At 41.4% G+C, this 18211-nt stretch overlaps 1 protein-coding gene across 3 annotated transcripts in view; it reads left to right on the top strand.

Annotated features, from left to right (window-relative positions):
- CDH20 (cadherin 20) overlaps positions 1 to 18211 on the top strand; it is a 77727-nt gene that overhangs the window by 47911 nt on the left and 11605 nt on the right. For all 3 annotated transcript variants that reach the window (XM_061583620.1, XM_061583799.1, XM_061583710.1), the window contains 3 exons: positions 2861 to 2997; positions 7986 to 8107; positions 13587 to 13704. In XM_061583620.1, the coding sequence (XP_061439604.1) occupies positions 2861 to 2997; positions 7986 to 8107; positions 13587 to 13704 (377 nt within the window). The remainder of the gene's footprint in view (positions 1 to 2860; positions 2998 to 7985; positions 8108 to 13586; positions 13705 to 18211) is intronic.

The raw sequence follows: 18211 nt of genomic DNA on the forward strand, positions 1-18211 counted from the left end.
TGTGTTGAGGTTCAGAAGAGAATGTTAATTCCTGATGGCACAGTGACCCAAAGTCTTTTTGAACAGATCCAAACCTATCCTCCAACCTATTTGCAACATGAACTTGTTTTCTGTACTGATAGTTAAAATACTATCCAATCCTATCCAAACTATCCAAACTGAAGTAAATGGAGGCCTAGAGGGAATACAATTAACCTTTAATGACAGTTTCCAACATACAGAATAGATGAGGTACTCTTCTGGCAGCAATGTTTCTCTTGCTTGGATTGTTTCTGCAAGAAGATAACACGTAATCAGGGACTCAAAGTGAGCCTGATTCCCAAGTCCCCAAACTGGTTCATTTACTGAGTTTTTTTTCCCCAACTGAACATGAACCTTAAATCTCTCAGTTGCAATGAACCTGAACTAGAACTGACTTTCCAATCTCCAAAATGCAGCAATCAGTTCAAAATATTGTGGTTGAACAATCAGAGCTTCAGGAAGAACTTTTGAGAGTGTTGAGAAAGGGTCCTCTTCCCCTCATGTCCTAGATTAGTCAACAAAATACAGTTCCATAGTAATCAATAGAGAAGATGGGGTGAGGAGAAGAGAAACAGCAGTGAAGTGAGGAGGAGAGAAACAGCAGTGAAGGTTCTAGTACTGATAGTTCCCCATCTTCTAAATTTCCCTTAACCCCAAGTATAATTGCTTATCTCGTATGAAGACAAAAAAACCCTAACTAAACTGTGGCCTAGTTTGGAATTTCAAAATATTTTGAAAGCAATCCAACCAAAGTTAAGCACATTCGGGGGTCCACTGCAATCCAATGGAAGAAATTTGAGCATGTGTCCAACTCTCCCATTACATCAATAAAAATTAGAAATTCTCTACTTTGGATGAGTTGTAGACTGTATTTCAAATGGTGAATGGATAGTGACTGATTTTTCAATTAGAAATGTCAGACAAGTTCATATCATGATCTTGAACTGCTCCGCATGATAATTTCCTTGTCGCATACCCAAAGACTTGTCAAGTTCAGCATTCTGATTCCAGATGTAGCAAACAAGCAGAGGCTCACAAACAGGGTGTGAGAGGGAAAGCCATTCTCTTATTTTAGGGGTAGTCAACGTGGTGCCCTCCCACTATTGTTGGGCTACTACAAGTCCCATCATCCCTAGCCATTGGCCATGCTGGCTGGAGCTGATGGGAGTTTTATTCCAAAAAAATCAGGAAGGCACTATGTTGGCTAACCCTGCCCTATTAGTTCCTAGCATCTGGTACGCAGAAATATGATACAAGAGATATTCTATTTAAATATCCTGTCTCATTCTTTTAAAATCTTCCAAGACACAGGCCATCACCACATCTGATTCCATTAATGAATTATACAATGTCAGTGCATCCTATGCATTGTTGTTGTTGTTGTTGTTATTTATTTATATACCGCCCCATAGCCGAAGCTGTCTGGGCAGTTTACAGCAATTAAAAACATTAAAAACAAATATACAAATTTTAAAACACAAAAAACAATTTAAAAACACAATTTAAAAACTTTTTTAAAAAAATTATCTTTGCAGAGCAACCCAACGCAACTTACAAAAATAAGATTAATACCAATTATAACAAACTCATTAGAACAACAAACACAACACAACCTAAAAACAGTATAAAGACAGGTTTTGCAAGACCTGCCACATTAAAAGAGGCCACTGATGCCTAAAGCCCTTCAAATTAGAGCCAAAAACCCAGGTAAAAAGGAAAGTTTTTGCTTGGCTCCTAAAAAATGATGATGATGGCACATGGTGTATCTCCCTTGGGAGAGCATTCCACAAGCAGGGAGTCACCACTGAAAAGGCCCTTTCTTGTGTCACCAGTCTCCACACCTCCTCAGATGAAGAACCCAGGGTCTGGGTTGGTTCATGTAAGGAGAGGTGAGCCTTGAGGTACTGGGGCCCTGAGCCACATAAGGCTTTATAGGTCAAAACCAGCACTTTGAATTGAAATTAATTGGTATGGAATTGAATGGAAACTAATTAGTAGCTGGTGCAGTCATGCCAGAATAGGTTCATTCAGAAGTCCCACTGTCTCCAGTAGGTCTAACTCTGTAGTAAGTGTGTTTAGGACTACAGTATTACAGTGCAATTTGCAGATATTTTATCAAAGTGTGTGTGTTTAATGGGGCTTACTCACTAGTAAGTGTGGTTAGAATTACAACGTTACAGTGTAATCCTGTGAATTTTTATTCAAAGTGTGTTCAGTGAGGCTTTCTCCCTAGAAAGTGTAAATGAGTTAGTGTGAAGAAGTACTTCCTTTTGCCTGTTCTCAACTTTCAGGGCCAATAAACATATTTGGGTATCCCCAAAGTTTTATTATTATGTGAGGCAGAAAAACATCCTGCTATCTGCTTTCTCCAACAATTCAAAATTTTAATAAACTTCTGTCTTGTCCGTGTTTGTTGTCTTTTGTATTCCTAAACTAAAGAAGAAAGTAACATACTCTTTAGCCTTTCCTCAGATGAAGGTCCATTTTAGTTTTTGTATTTTTTATAGTTCTTAAACACATTTTGAGATGGAGTGAACAGAACTATACACAGTATTCCAAATATAAACATCACACAGCATTGTATTTGTCCTCTCTCATTGCCAGGAGAGACAAAAAATAAGAATATCTGAAATTAACTAAAATTATTTTCCTCTGTTCCTGCTATTCTGGTCAATGCTAAAAAGACTATTTTTGGATAACATTGACCAAATCATTAAGATCCCTTTGAAGTTAGGATGCAAACCAGACAGTTAAGAAGTACTAATTAAGCTGTATGGAACCTAAATTTGTAATGATTTACTCCCTGCATATAATGCTTTCTAAATGTATACTTTTACAGATATTCCATTGATCGAAGCAGTGATCCTGGACGCTTCTTTTATGTTGACATTGCAACAGGTGCTCTGATGACTGCAAGGCCTCTGGATCGGGAAGACATTTCATGGCACAATATCACTGTGCTGGCCATGGAGCTTAGTAAGGCGAACAAAAATCATGGATAAAAATTGAGAGAGATTTGTCTCACATATTCAGGCTCCTGCAGATGTAACACTGGCTCCATCCCCATCCTCCTTTTAATTATGTTTTATGGATTTTTAATGCAGAAACTCCAGAGAGTTATTAGCACAATATAAGAATATTCCTTACCCCAATTATATCCCCATATTTCCCTCCTTTCCTATTATATCTTTATTGTAGTACTCATATAAGCTTATTCCTATATTTCAAATTATGTCAGTAAAAGATTCTTAACATTTTGGAAATAAAACACACATACACAGATTTGATCAAACAGTCCTTCAGAATATCTTCCCTTTCTAATTTATAATGCTTGCATACATTGTCTCATATGGCTCCCACTTAATTGCAGTCAAGAGACTGAGTAGCAGGCTTGTGGAGTACGTCTCTGCTACTCTTTTATTTATTATTGTGGAAGTGTGTCTTACACATTAGTTTTTTCCTTAGCCATGACCTATTACCTGCTGCCACCATGTATTTCAATATCACCTAGTTTCTCCCTCAACAGTATGGACAATTGTAATACAAAACAGCACAAAGATCCAAGTAAAAACAAAGTGGATTATATTCTTATTTAAAATAGTTAATAATATAAACAGGTAATGATGCTTTATGTAAGCTATATGGTTAACTTCACATTGTTACAATTGCCTTAACTATGTGGTTACTGTCACCTTTAAATACAATGCAGGGTTCCAATCATTTTAAGAGGATAGTTATGTGAATATCAATGCCTTATCAAAACCTGAAGCCAATTTCTCTATAACAGTCCTCAACTAGGCACTGAGGACTATGCTTGCTGTCTTCAGTCAGGCCCACAACCTCTTTCCTCCGGAGTCTCCAGGCCTTCTTCTGCAGTCTTCCCCCTGGTCCAATAACCAGTTACCTCAAGTTCTCAGCAATCCTACTGGCATTCAGCTGAAGAATTCTCCTAAAGTCTGCCTCTAGAGTCACAAGTTTTCCCCTGCAAACCTTCTTCAGCTCTAACCAGTAAGATCTGCTCTTCTCAGGCTTCCCAAGCCTCCCTGGGCCACTTCTCAAATCCCTTGATCTCTACTGCCCGACTACGAGTTCCAGCTCTTCCTTCAGCCTCTCTCAGCAGCTGTTCTTCCCTTAATCAGAGCCTGGCCTTTTTTATTCTCTTTAGTCAGGGCCACCCTAGCAAATTATTTCAATTTGGGTGAAATTCTGCTCCCTCATTAATCTATAACTATGACCTGATAAGATGAAGCAGATGGTCTACCAACTGATCAGTTAGAGTTTGCCAGCTTCTGATGCCTTGGCTCTTGTATATAAGAACAAAAACCTCACTCCCAGAACTGTCCCTGGTTTGACACATTGTAAACAATGACAGTTTAACTGCAACTCAGCTCCCCTGCTAATACACTGTGCCTCCACAGCTCCCAGCAGAAAGTCGTGACAGTTTAAAAACAGTTACCCCTTTATATCTAACTCTATGTATAAATTCTTTCATACCTTTGTAAAATAAAGTTTTACCTCAAAAACAAGATGATTTATCCACAAGGCTATGGATTGTGAATACGATCTCCCTGCCCTCTTCCCTCCTGTGAGAAAATTCACTAATTCTGCTTTAACTGCACTTATGGGATATGTTAGCACCAGCCTTAACCATGACTAACATTAACCAGAGTTCCCATTCAACCAGGATTTAAAGCCAACATCCCATAACAGCCTCTTGATCACGTAACTTCAGTTCAGAAGAAGCCAGTGTAAGGCTACACGAGCTGTATCACATGCATATTTATATGCACTGCAGTGGAAACCACGTTTTGTGTTTGATTGAGGGAATGAAAGTAGCATTTAATTTTCACACTCCTAGGGGGGTCTACAAATGAGATGTTTACTCAAATCATTAGCATTCAAGGGAATTGTTGTTTAAGTTCTCTTTCTTTTTTTGAAACGCAGTTCATATAAGAGCTAGCACACAGCACTCACTTCAAGAACTGTTACTAGCAAAAACAGATGCTCTGAATATTGCAGGGCTTAGAGTAGAAAGCAGCATTATCAGAGGTTTGGATGGCTGAGGGAATTGCTAATGAGCTCAGAGCCTTTCACTTCTAGGTCACTGGTACAAATCCTCCTTAAGCCAGTAGCAAGTAACTGTCATTACCATCTGTTTGTTTTTTTTAAAAAAGTGGTCTGTAGGAATAATTTTGTAATAAACCTTTGTTTGGGGCAGAAATCGCAGCTTATAGGGTCTCAGATAGGGGGTCACTGTGGCTTGAGAATTACTGTGGCATTTCTGAGAAATCCTCTGCTCCCATGCATATCAGAATTTCCGTATGAAATGTTTTCTGGAAATAGATGTTACAGCTGACAGGGGCCATAAAAATGTGTTCTGTGTCAAGTTCTCATTCTGTCACCTGTAGAGATGGGGGAGAAATTTGGTTTGGTCCATATTTTTAAGTGAACCTACCTAATTCACATTTTCTGAAACAATGCATGAACTGAAATGTAATGATTCTTTGGAAATATGTGCTAAAATACTGATGAATATTCATGAGGACTTTGTTTAAAAAATGTGGAAATGTGGAGAACTGAATTTAAGATTGGAAAAAGGAGAAACAGAGAGAAACCAAAACTGTCCATCCCTAATTCCCTGTAACATCTAGTGAAACTCACTGTGTGAGCTCATGTTGTGAGTTTCCCCATTTCCCCTCAAAGTGGGGAACATCATGTAGTGAGTTTCACAAGAAATTATAGGGAAGACTGGGAGAACTAGACATGGAGCAGCTGCTGTTATCCACAGCAGACTTGGGGTTGGTATAAAAAAAAATGGCAGCCCCACACCTAGTTCTGTCAGTATTCATTTTACATTTGACATTTGACATGATGTCATTACCTTGTATGGTGGAAAAATATGGCATGATGGTATCATGTCACACAGTGCGTTTCACCCTTTACTGTCTAGTTCCATCCTGTGCAGGTTGCTTTGGCGTTGTGTGAAATCTGAAATTGATTGGTTCAGAGTCTGTGACACATTTTCAATTGCCTGTGAAAGTTCACAAGGTCAGTGACAGGCTAGTGATCCAGAAGGGATTGTATGGAGCTGCCCTTGTATGAACCACCACCTCCATGCGGAGCCTGCCGCTTGCCTGGCCTGAAGTGCTTAGCTACTCGGCCTCCCACCCCTGCTTTGCTGTAGGAAAGAACCAAAGGGGACCTGCCTCAGAACACAACTTTCTGGGCAGGGTGACTGTGGGGCTGCCTGCATCACTGCTGTGTTTTGCCATGGTGGTAAAAATGATACCTAAAATGGGGGGGGGGGGTAAAGTTAATGTAACTAAACTTTTTTCCTAATTTTAGGCATCATTTTCAGACACAGCAAGCTGCAGTGGCAGCACAGGCAGTCTTATACCCACCCCACCCAGAATGCTTTGCTCTGAGGACAAACACCCACCCCCAGAATGAGACAGGGAAGGAAAAAATGGATGGCCTAGCCAGTGCTGCTGGTGCTAAAGCAGCAAGAAATGAAAGAAGAAAAGGCATGGGCAAAGTTGAAGAGAAGGGGGGAAAGGACCTTCACCCTCACCATGAAGAGGAGGAGGGGCAAGGGAGATGAAGAGGAGGAGAGCGTAAAGTTTTAGTGGCAAAATCTCTTGTGTCAGCTTTATGTACAAAGCCCTGACTTTTACCCAACCCCTTGGAAAAGCAAAGAGTTTGTGTGTTTGGGTACATGAGCTTTCTCTGTTAAGAAAGGGAAGACTAACTGTGTGGAGGTGAAAAGAAAAGCACCCAGAGGGAGAGGTGCCCATGGCACTCTCTCAACATTCCAAATATGTCCACGGGCCCAAAAATGTTGGCAGCTGTGATGTTCCTATATTAATGTATATATGGTAAGTGTTGGTTGTTTAGAAGATACATGGTAAGTGGAGTGAAAGAGGAGGGGGAGTGAATGGGCAGTAGAATGCTAGATGATTGGCTGAGTGTTTAAAATGGCTGAACGTATAAAAGGAAGAGTGAGAGTGGAATCTGGAGGAGAAGAGAAAGAGTGGGTTGCTTGGTGGGGTTTGAGAGAGTTGTTTGCCAGGAGAGAGTGGAGAAGGAGGGGGGTGGAGTTCGGATTAGTATTGAGTAAAACCATATGCTTATGTGCCTTAAGAAGAAATCTTGTTAATCTTGTTAGCTTTGTTATCTTTAATAAATACTTAATTTGGTTTACCAAAGGCCTGATCCTTGGCTGGGGTTTCACAGACCAGAAGGGAGGGTAAGGTAATGACCAAGGCTGAAGGGGAACTGTAATAAATGGTGGCAGCGGTGAAGAGAATAACAATACCAGTATTCAGAGTCTCTGGGAATACTAGTATTAGGACGTGACTGGTGGTTGCCTAGCAGGGGGATCTGTTGAGATCTGTGCTAGAGCGGGGAGAGAAAAAAATAAAATAAAGGACAGTCCGGACTGGTGGAGTCCCTGGTGGTGCCTAGAGACAGGCAGTAACCACGAGCAGGTAGGAACCTGACAGGGAGAGCCAGGGAAGGGCGTCACAGCAGCCCCTTGGCTTTAATCACTGATGCCAAATATGATTGTGTTATGAGACAAATTTTACCAATCAAAGCCTATTATTATTATTAACATCATCATCATCATCATCATCAACCTGATTAATTAATTAAATTTATATGCCACCCTTCCTTCCAAAAGGCGCCCATGAAAACTGTGAAGGCATTGGGCTGTTCAGATCCAAAATTCAGCACATAAATGCAGGATATTTTAAGTAATGGACTAGCAAGGCTGTATAGACACATAAGTAATTAAATCGGAACCTCAAGATCTCACGATGTATGCCTTAACATATTGCTGGCCCACCTGCTCTTCTTGGGCAGTGCACTCTTCATTAGAACTCTCAAATGTAATTCACCACGCCAAGATTATTTTATGCCCAGACAAAACTACTCTGATTTGAATTTGTTCTGCTTTCTTTCAGACAATCCCTCACAAGTTGGCAGTGTTTCAGTCACAATAAGAGTCCTGGATGTGAATGACAATGCTCCAGAATTTTCCAGGTTCTATGAGGCTTTTCTGTGTGAAAATGCAAAAGCTGGACAGGTGAGAAGCTAACGAAAACTGTAGGTATGAGACTGGCACCATCTTCTGTGTGAATACTCCACTATATAGCAAATTAAAAAGTGGGACTGAAGTGTATTACTTGTGGACCCAATGCTTTTACAGTAGTGATTCTCATATTGTTGCTATGGAGCCATCAGTGAGCTGATGCATAATGGTGAGTGAACCATCAGGCAACTAACCATGGTTGCAAGAGAAGATTGCCGCTACCACTGTCAGGGGAAAGCAAGCCACACACCCAGCACAACAAAAAGGCAGAATTTTATGAATGGATTTCATAGGATTATATACAATACTGGTGTCACAGATTTGGCTACCAGTAATATGACTCCCCTGAAGTGATGACTCTGGTAGACAGCAGTGGCTCACCGAGTAGGTTGGACCTGCTATGATAGCTTTTTGGCAGGTGGGTCATTGTTGCTTACTGGGCGGGAGAGGGGACGGCTTTGGAGGTTGGAGCGGTGCCAACACACCAGCAGAGCCAAAACCAGTGCTCCTGTGTGTGCATTTGCACTACAACAAACTCCCCGCTGCCTCACCAGTAAGCAACACCAACCCACCTGCTAGGAAGATAGCATAGAGCCTCCGCCACTCCCAGCAAGCAACGTATGTAATAGATCTCTGGTAGATTTCCTTAAACATGACTGTGTTATTAACAGATCATTGCTGCTATAACTGAATTCAGCCCACCAAAGTTTGCTTTATTTTCTCCTTTCCCGAAGGTCACACTAAAAACGCTTCCACTGAAGCTTTTAACTCATTTCCTTTCCCTGCTTCTAGATGTAATGCAACTGTCCAATCATTTCTGCTTTCTACATAAGAGAAGCATCCCCTTAAAGTTAAATCTGGCACTTCTGAAAATGCCATCATTTCCAGATTTGTTTTAAAATAATTTTTTCAGTAAAAATCCAATATGCTTATTACAGCTCCTTGCACTGCTCTAAGTTGCACAGGAGCCAGGAGTTCCAGGGAAGAGCCGACTAGGGATGTGTGAGTATCCCTGTATTTACCCTAAAAGGGGTTGAGGCATTGTGAACTTTTCCATAGAATATGTGTGAACAGGGCTGCTCCTACCATTGGGGAAACTGAGGCACCTGCTGCAGGGGATGGCAAATTGGCAGCATCTTGGGCCCGCTGCTTACTTCTGGCCTGACCAGTCCTGCCACTACCTGACCATCCAGTGAGGCCCTCTGCCTCCTTAAGCCCTGCCTTGCTCTAGGAAGAGCCAAGAGGGTCTTTCTTCAGATAGAAGTATCCTGGGTGGGGTGGCCATGAGATTGCCTGTGCCCCTGCCAACATTTGCTGCAGTGGCTAAAAATTATGTCTAAAATTAGGGGGAGGGGAGTGTAAAATGACTGGAAGTTTAAATGTGTTTTCCTAATTGTGGGCATAATTTTTAGTTGCAGCAAACTGGTGGCAGCACAGGCAGTCTCATGGTCACCCTACCCAGAATGTATCACTCAGAATGGACCACCTTGGCCCTTCTTACCATGAGGCAGGAAAGGAATACAGGCGGGCCCCGCTTATACGGAAGGTTCCATTCCGGACTGCCGCTGTAAAGCGGAAATTGCCGTAAAGCGGAACCCATTGACAATAATGGGGCGCGTCATGCGAAAATGACATCAAAATGGCATGCGACAGAAAAAACCGCCGTAAAAGCGGAACAAGCGCCTTAATGTGGGGACTTTCCCTAATTGAAAGCCGCCGCATTAGTGAATCGCTGTAAAGCAAAGTGCTGTAAAGCGGGGCCCTACTGTAGGTGGAGGCAGAGAGCCTCACTGGCAGTAAAGAGAAGCCAAGGAAAAAGAAAAACCTCAGGGGGGAGTAGTAACCCAAGGAGGAGTGAAGAAGGGCTGGGGGATCAGCAGGGACAGCTCAGGCCCTGCCACTATTTCTTGCACCAGCAAAGCCCTTAAAAGCATCTGCCTCTGCTTCCCACTTACCCTGTCATAGCACAGTGTAGAGCCATGCTTCTCCTGTTAAAAGCATCAGGGAGCAGGTGATGGGAAAGGTTTCTGCAGAGATGCTGCTGCCAGCCAGAGGAAATACTGGGCTGGACAGATAGTTTGGCCCTGTTATAATGCAGTCACTAAGCTCCTGTGCATTGTGAGGTGAAGAAGCTAACCTGTGGATTGGCCTTTCCCTTTTGAATTTTGTTTTAATTCTTATGGAAAGGGAGGTAGATAAATCTCTTTCCCGATTTGGAATAAGTTTGCTGCATTGGGCCCAGTGCATGGGAAAAGACATTAGGTAGATTAGAATTACCACCTTATGCAAACTTAGGGTGAGCTTGCACTATGATTTTGACAGAATATTGAGGGGCTAAGGATCCAGGTTCCAAGACTAGAACTTTGTCCCCTTTCTGCAGGCCTTGGGGTGCAGGCAGGGTCAGGGTATGGAGTTTAACAGCATGTCTCTGGACTAGATAGTCCAAAGTACTTTTATTAATTTGTTTGACTCCATTGTAGCTCATTTCTCACCACCTCATGCAGTTCTGATTATCTCATTCACAGCTATGTCTGCAAGAAATCACATATATTAACCTTTCTCTGACATTCTCCATGGTTTATGTTTACTGTGAAAGTGTCCCCCACACGGTCCTATCTTATATTTAGCCACATATTAAAACTGCTCTTTTTCTCTTTTACAGTTTAAAATGTAGTAAAATATAAATCTGACCATGCATGCAGCCTTCATATGAAAATGTAGGAGAATGAGTCATACAAGGGTTCCCTCCCCCTTTTGTTTTCTTACATTTTTGACAGTGTGCAAGTCTTGAGCTGTATGTGGTGGTCAGGGGTCACGCAAGCCAAAAGCAGCTTGTGCAACCAGTCTTTCTCTTCCCCTCATACCCCTTTCTTCCCACAGCCTGAAACCCCTCCAGAGAGTTGGGGGCTAACAGTGAGGGCTGTGTTGTGTGAAATCTGCAGTGGGAGGGTGAAGTGGAGTTGCCTAAAAGATGGAGAGATCTAGTTCCTACTGAAGCAAGGTCCCTCTGCTTGATATCAGGCAATTCCCCCCTCATGCTGTAGCCCCATACAACACAGCCCCCAACCATTCACTCCCCTTGTACACCCTCAGGAGAAGGGTTACGATGGGGCACAGTGGAGAGGAGAGGAAAGAGAAAGAACAGCTGCACAAGCTTCTGCAACCTTTTGGATTTACAAAGCTCTTCTTTAGGCAGAAGGTTTACAAAGGAGATATAATTTCTCCTAGAGTTATATGCCAACTTTCTTTAGGATGCAATCCTCTGGTGCTAGGAAGGCATCCCCAGGGCCATAGGATACTTCAGATCTCCCTTCCTGAGGGAAGAAACAGAGGTCTGACCTTGAACACACACACAGCTACAAAAACACAGCAGCTCTTGTCTTACCAATGTCACAGCTCCACTGTCAGTAGAGGCAAAAAGGTGGCATGCTGGGGACAGTTCATAGGAGTTCCAGGGATGAATCAGGCAAAGGCATGAATCTAAAGGATCCATTGCCTTTCTATTCCCCTGACACCCACCCTCAAAAGGGGAAAACATACACAAGCCCTGGAGCTAACATATGTACTTTTGGGAGGGATATAATTGAGAATTTTAAGGGGGGAAAGGCCACTCCACCCCTCTCTTCTGACCTGCTGCCACATGTCCAGCAGGGTTCTGGAGATAGCAGTTTGGGCACCTTCGGTTCTCTCTCCCCTCCCCCTATTTGGTTTATTCTGCCCAACCACCTTTCCAATGGTTCTCTGAAACTGGGTGCATCCTGCAGCATGGAAAATAAAATAGAATAGAATATTAAAAAGCTCTAAAACACCACAGTAGCATCAAAAACTAGCAGAATATGGTAAAATGGACTTTTCTCTTCTCTCCATGCTATAACAGTTCCTTACCAGGAAAGGAGGCAGGGATACATGACTTGTAATGCAATTTGAACACCTGAAGTTATGTTATACTGAGCGGTGCTGTGCTGATATTTTCTTCCCTTCATGATTTGACAAATTTTGAGGAGGGAGGGGCAGAAAGAAATAACCCTGTAAATGGGGGGTAAACCTTCGGGGGGGCAGGGATTTCACAATTACCCTTAGGCTTCAAGAAGTGGCCAAGCTGTGTGCATTCATGCTTAAACCAATGCATTGCTTTAAGCTTCCTGGGCTTTCAAAACTTTCCGCCAGTCCATGGGAGGATCTTGAAACTGTCTGCAGAGCACCTGAGAGCTGCACAGTTGTTTTAAAAATAAATAGTTAAAAGGAAGTCCTTGTTAACTTTAGAAAAAAGATCATACTGGTCTCAGGAACTCCACAGGAGGCTACCAGGCTGCCTGTGCTTTGAGGTCCTCTCAAAGGTCTTCTGGAGCATAGTATGAGAACCTATACACAGCCATCCTTCCAAAATTTCACTTATCCAAATTTTGCAATACAGTTTGCCCATGAAACTATTTTTACAAAAATGTATATGTTCGGGAAAGTGTGCATAAAAATGAATACACGAGTGAAAATAACATACAAAAATGCATTATATTCAGAGAAAATGCTTGCAAAATGTATACATTAGTCAAAACTGCATACAAAAATGTGTTTAATAGGAGAAATTCACACTAAAATCTGTGGAATTTTCAGGAGAATTCGCAAATTACTGCAGAAATGTGGAAAAGTGAATTTAAAATTGGAAAAAAGAGAAACTGAGAGAACAAAAATTGACAGATGTTGCCATCCCTATGGCTGGTAGAATCCGCTAGAACATTTACGCCTTGCTGCCCCCTCTCAGCCACCAAATGCTGCAGTGGCTCAGCCTGTCATAGGTCAGATGAGCAGGGAAGCCCCACCTTGCCGTCTGCTACTGCCTGGGAGACCATATTGTTTTTAAACAAGAGCACACATTCACACCGCTTGGCCATCTGGTAACATTATGAAGCCTTAAGGTAAGTAAGGTTTTATCAAAGTTCTCTCCCTTCTCCCACCCCATCACAAAAGAGGCAGGAAAACAACTATCTCTTTTGTGAGTTGGGGAAGAGTTTCGCAAAATGGGAAGCACTATTACAGAATTATATCATTGATCCATCTAGCTAGTACTCTCTCCTCCAACTGGTAGCACCTCCCCAAACTTTCAGGTAGGAGTCTTTTCCTGTCCTTGTTAACTGAGTTTTTTCCAGCTTGGATATACCAGGGATTAAACTTGGGACCTTCTGTATGCAAAGCATGTGCTCTGCCCTTGATATATATGGAACATCCAAATTTGTCCTTCAGTTAATTTGTCCTTCTAGTATTTTGACCAAATTAGGCTCACCCATTTTGTTCTTAAGCATTTGAATAACCATTGATTCCTGCAACATATTGATTACCTTCATGGATCCCTGTTCCCTCAACAAGATGGTTCTGCTCTGATTCTGAGCCTGTTTGCTTTCAGTGTAATCCCGAAAAGCTGCTTTCTCTTGCACTAGAGCTATCATAAGTCTCTCTGTTTTGCTCTTCCCTCCTACAGCTGATTCAGACAGTACGTGCGGTAGACCAGGATGACCCACAGGAGGGACAGAACTTCTACTATAGCTTGGTTCCCGAGGCAGCTAACAACCCCAACTTTACTCTCAGGGACAATCAAGGTAATTGGAATGGACACCCATTTGTTTGGCTAACTAATATCTTCTGCAATGAGTTGGACTTTAGAGGCTCAGACTTAACACTGCGTCACAAGGCTGCCATTGCAAATAATGCCAAGTGACACCTGTTCCTTAAAGGCAGCAATAAAATGACAGATAATTTTACACATGTTTCCTAGTTACAAGTTCTGTTATTTTGAGGAAATATGCCAATGTTGTGCAAATTTAAGCCCTGTTGTCCTGCTGTAACTCTTCTCAAAATGCTTTAAAGGTCAGGTTTATAACTGGAATTCCAGGAAAATCAGAAGAATATTGTTCGGCTCTTTCCCCAAACTTGCCCAGAGCATGGAAATGACATTTCCTTGATATTTCAGAATAAAGAGGCTTTTTTCCAACTGCATGTATGGAAAGAAACATATGCTTCTATGTTTAGAATGACAATGAGAATATAAGAGAATGCTAGTGTGATGTATCAAGGTCTGTGTGACAGGAATGGTCCAATGATGTTCCTGCATATAAGCTGGCATTCATTCAAATAAGGCTAAGCCTTATACCTGACTATAAGCTACTCCATTGGCATTATACACAGTTCATATATTATTTAAGTGTTATGGAAGCAGCCATAAATTGGAAATACATGGGTGCTATTACATGTAGTTTGTCCATTTGGTTGCAGCATAGTTGAATAGATTTTATCCACTAATGAATCACATCAAAAGCAAAAAAAGATAACATTATGTGATGAAATGCACACATGCCCACATGCACACCAGAAAAGTGTGTATACATTAGGGCAGTTAAAAACAGAATATAAGCAACAATATGTGGTTTGTGAAGATGGAGAGGCATTTAGCCCCTAAACTCCACAGTTAATTGGATTCATTGTGGTGGGAGCAGACAATCTCTGGGCCTTAACCTCTCCAGAAGGGGGAGGGGAGGACAAGAATTAAGCAGATCTCAGTTAAATACTGTCTAATTACTGTCCTATTCACACTTACCTGAGAATAGGGATGGGAGATAAATTTGATTCAGTTTGCATTTCAACTAATGTGTACATTAGTCAAAACTGCCTAAAATGGGTTTATTAAGAGAAATTTGCACTAAAATAGTGGAGAATTTTCATGCTGATTCTTAAAAAAAAAACAAATTGCTGCAGAAATGTGGAGAACTGAATTTAAGATTGGAAAAATGAGAAACTGAGAGAACTGAAATTGACAGGTCTTTCCATCCCTACCTGGGGTAAATCCCACTGAATTCACTTAATTTCTGAATATAGACATGCATTGGACTATGCTGCTAGTGAAAGAGTACCGACTTTATGTAAGTGCATCCTAGGGACCAAGATCACAGAATGATTTGGGAGAGTCTGATCAACCTAACACAGTCAAACCCACCAACTTTTGTCAGGACCATTTCTAGTGTATATGTTGCTGACAGAAATCTGGCAGTAATATGGCTGTTCTGTCCCCAAACCTATTTTAGGACAAACCTATAGGTTTGCTACCATCATTGAAAATGGAAATGGAATGCCTTCAAGTCAATTCTGACTTATGGTGACCCTCTGAATAGGGTTTTCATGGTAAGCAGTATTCAGAGGTGGTTTACCATTGCCTTCCTCTGAGACTGAGAGGCAGTGACTGGCCCAAGGTCACCCAGTGAGCTTCATGACTATGTGGGGATTCAAACCCTGGTCTCCCATGTTGTAGTCCAACACCTTAACCACTACACCTCATTACTTACCATTTTCTTCCTTAGTTGCACCTCCCCCACTTCCCTTCCTATCCACAAACATTTGGTTTAAGGTCAGAAATAAACCAGTGGGATCTGCAACAAAAACCTGCAGTGTGTGCTTCTGTTTAGTGCACCAACCAGGTAGGAATGTCATCTTCCAAGATACTTCTTTTATCCCACCCCCTCCAAGAGTGTGCCATCATTCTGTGGCCACTGAGCATGCTCAGTCTTCAGTGGCTTTTTCTGGGGGGGTCTCCTTTTTTCCTAAATATCTTTTTTTTTAATTGTTTATTGTAACTGTTTTCAAATACATGAAATAAGAGGATGTGATGTCAAACATTCAAAAGAGACCATTTCAAAACAATTAGAAAATAAATATAGTGACAATAATAAAGGGTGAGGGTGGGTGATAAGGAGGGAAGAAGAAAGAGAGGAAAGAGATAAAGATGAGAGGAAAGAATAGAAGTTGGAGAATGAAGAGAGAGATCAGAATAAGGCATTGCTAAGGAGGAGAAGAGGTATATGAACAACATGAAGACCTTCTTCATAATTCATAAATGTGAATGTTACCCAAGCCTTCTGAAACTTTCCTCTTGCATGTAGATGGTGCCATTTTGGATTTATTACACTTTTATACCATCCATCGAACCAAGTTCTCTGGACACATGACATAGACCATAAAATACACACACGCTAAAACCTCACAGTAGAAACACTAAAACCAATGTAAAATAAATCACAATAACCCAGAAAGAACTAAAATAAAAAAAAAACATGCTAAAAAATTAAAAACAGGAATTTGGGGCAAAAACTAAAGCACCTGATCATGATTAAAAGGATTGGCACTCAGAAAATTGAGTTTGCTACTAGTATGGGATGGTATAGAAATAAACAGCACTGTAGCATCATCTAGTGGTGAAAATAATTATTAAAGCATTAGGAAAAGTGGGGAGACTGGAGATGTATGAAATATCCAACTATTTCCATGAACATCACCCCACCAAAAAGTGATCTTGAATGTTCAGGATATTTTTGCCATTACAATACAGTGAATCTCTTACAGCATTCAAATAGTCCAAAAATATTTATTGTACTAGCCAAAGGCCATGACAAATACCTTAAAATACATTAAAATGTAAAAACGTGAAATATAAAACATACAGAGATATATAAAATATATAAATAACAGGTTGTTGCGACCTATATTATAAAAATTTCAGACTTAGGGTCGGCTAGCACAATTTAAAGATCAGAATCTCCCCAGCAGTTTAAATAGCATTCAAATAGCTGATGAGCATGTCAATGTGAAATTCTGATGATCCTCCACTTTCTTTTTATTCAGATCCTCCACATACACACACTCATCCTCATCATTGCTGCTCCACTATTTGGAATTCTACAGCAACATCCTCCCTATCATTAAGCAAAGTAAGGTGGCTTCCTCAGGCAGCTATTTTGGGAAGTCACGAAAGGGTAGCAAATTAGTTAACTATTGCATTTTTACTGTCAGAGGGGGTAGAGGCACTTCTAGGATTTCTACCTCAGGTGCCAAAATAACTTGGCCAACCTTGGACATTATGCTTTGAATGTGGGAAGGAGGATGTCATTTTCTGCTCTGTCTCAAGTAGTAAAATGTCTTGGGCTGCCCTCTGCCTCTTAGGACTCATCTACATGGTGGTTTACTGTGTGTTTGGTGCTACTCACATCTTTTAATTTGCATGGTTCACATGACATTATCAGCAAACAGAAGCTGTCATGCACTTTCCCCCCTGTAAATCCATACTAACCCAATCTGCTGATAAAACTACGCCCCTATCTGGACAGGGAAGATCTTGCTTCAGTTGTCCATGCACTGGTAACCTCTAAATTGGACTACTGTAATGCACTCTATGTGGGGCTGCCTTTGAAGACAGTTCGGAAGCTACAGCTCGTGCAAAATGCAGCGGCCAGACTGTTAACAGGGACTCGGAGGTCCGAACATATAACACCGATTCTGGCCCGCTTGCACTGGCTGCCTATATGCTTCCGGGCTCGATTCAAGGTGCTGGTTTTAACTTATAAAGCCTTACATGGCCTGGGACCACAATACCTGATGGAACGCCTCTCCCGATATGAACCTACCCGTACGCTGCGATCAACATCAAAGGCCCTCCTACGGGGGCCTACTCAGAGAGAAGCCCGGAAGGTGACAACGAGAAAACGGGCTTTCTCAGTGGTGGCCCCCGAATTATGGAATTCTCTCCCTGATGAGGTACGCCTGGCGCCAACATTGTTATCTTTTCGGCGCCAGGTAAAAACCTTCCTCTTTTCTCAGGCATTTTAACATTTAATTTTTTAACATTTTGATATTTGATATCTTAACTTCTTAACATCTTAATATTTCAATCAATTTAATACTTTTTTAACATTTAATATTTAGTATTGAGTTTTGTAGTTGCTTATGTGCTTGATTAGGTTTAGTTTTCAATTTGTTTAAAATATGTTTTAATTGTATATTGGATGTTTATCTGTTGTGAACCGCCCAGAGAGCTTCGGCTATGGGGCGGGATATAAATTTAATAAATAAATAAATAAATAATAAATATGAAAAGGAAAGGAAAAAACATTTTCACTCCTTATGTCTAGTGCTTGCAGACACTTTGTCCCGATGCTTTTAGGTGGGTGTGTCAATCGTTCCCCTCTCCATGCCCACTATCTCCTCTTCCCTTCTTTCATTTCCTTTGCCGTAGGCTGACAAGCAATTTCTGGCTGCTCTTCTCCATTCTGCTGGCCATTTTTG

The sequence above is a fragment of the Rhineura floridana genome, chromosome 1 (assembly GCF_030035675.1).
Source record: "Rhineura floridana isolate rRhiFlo1 chromosome 1, rRhiFlo1.hap2, whole genome shotgun sequence".
Classification (NCBI taxonomy): domain Eukaryota; kingdom Metazoa; phylum Chordata; class Lepidosauria; order Squamata; family Rhineuridae; genus Rhineura; species Rhineura floridana.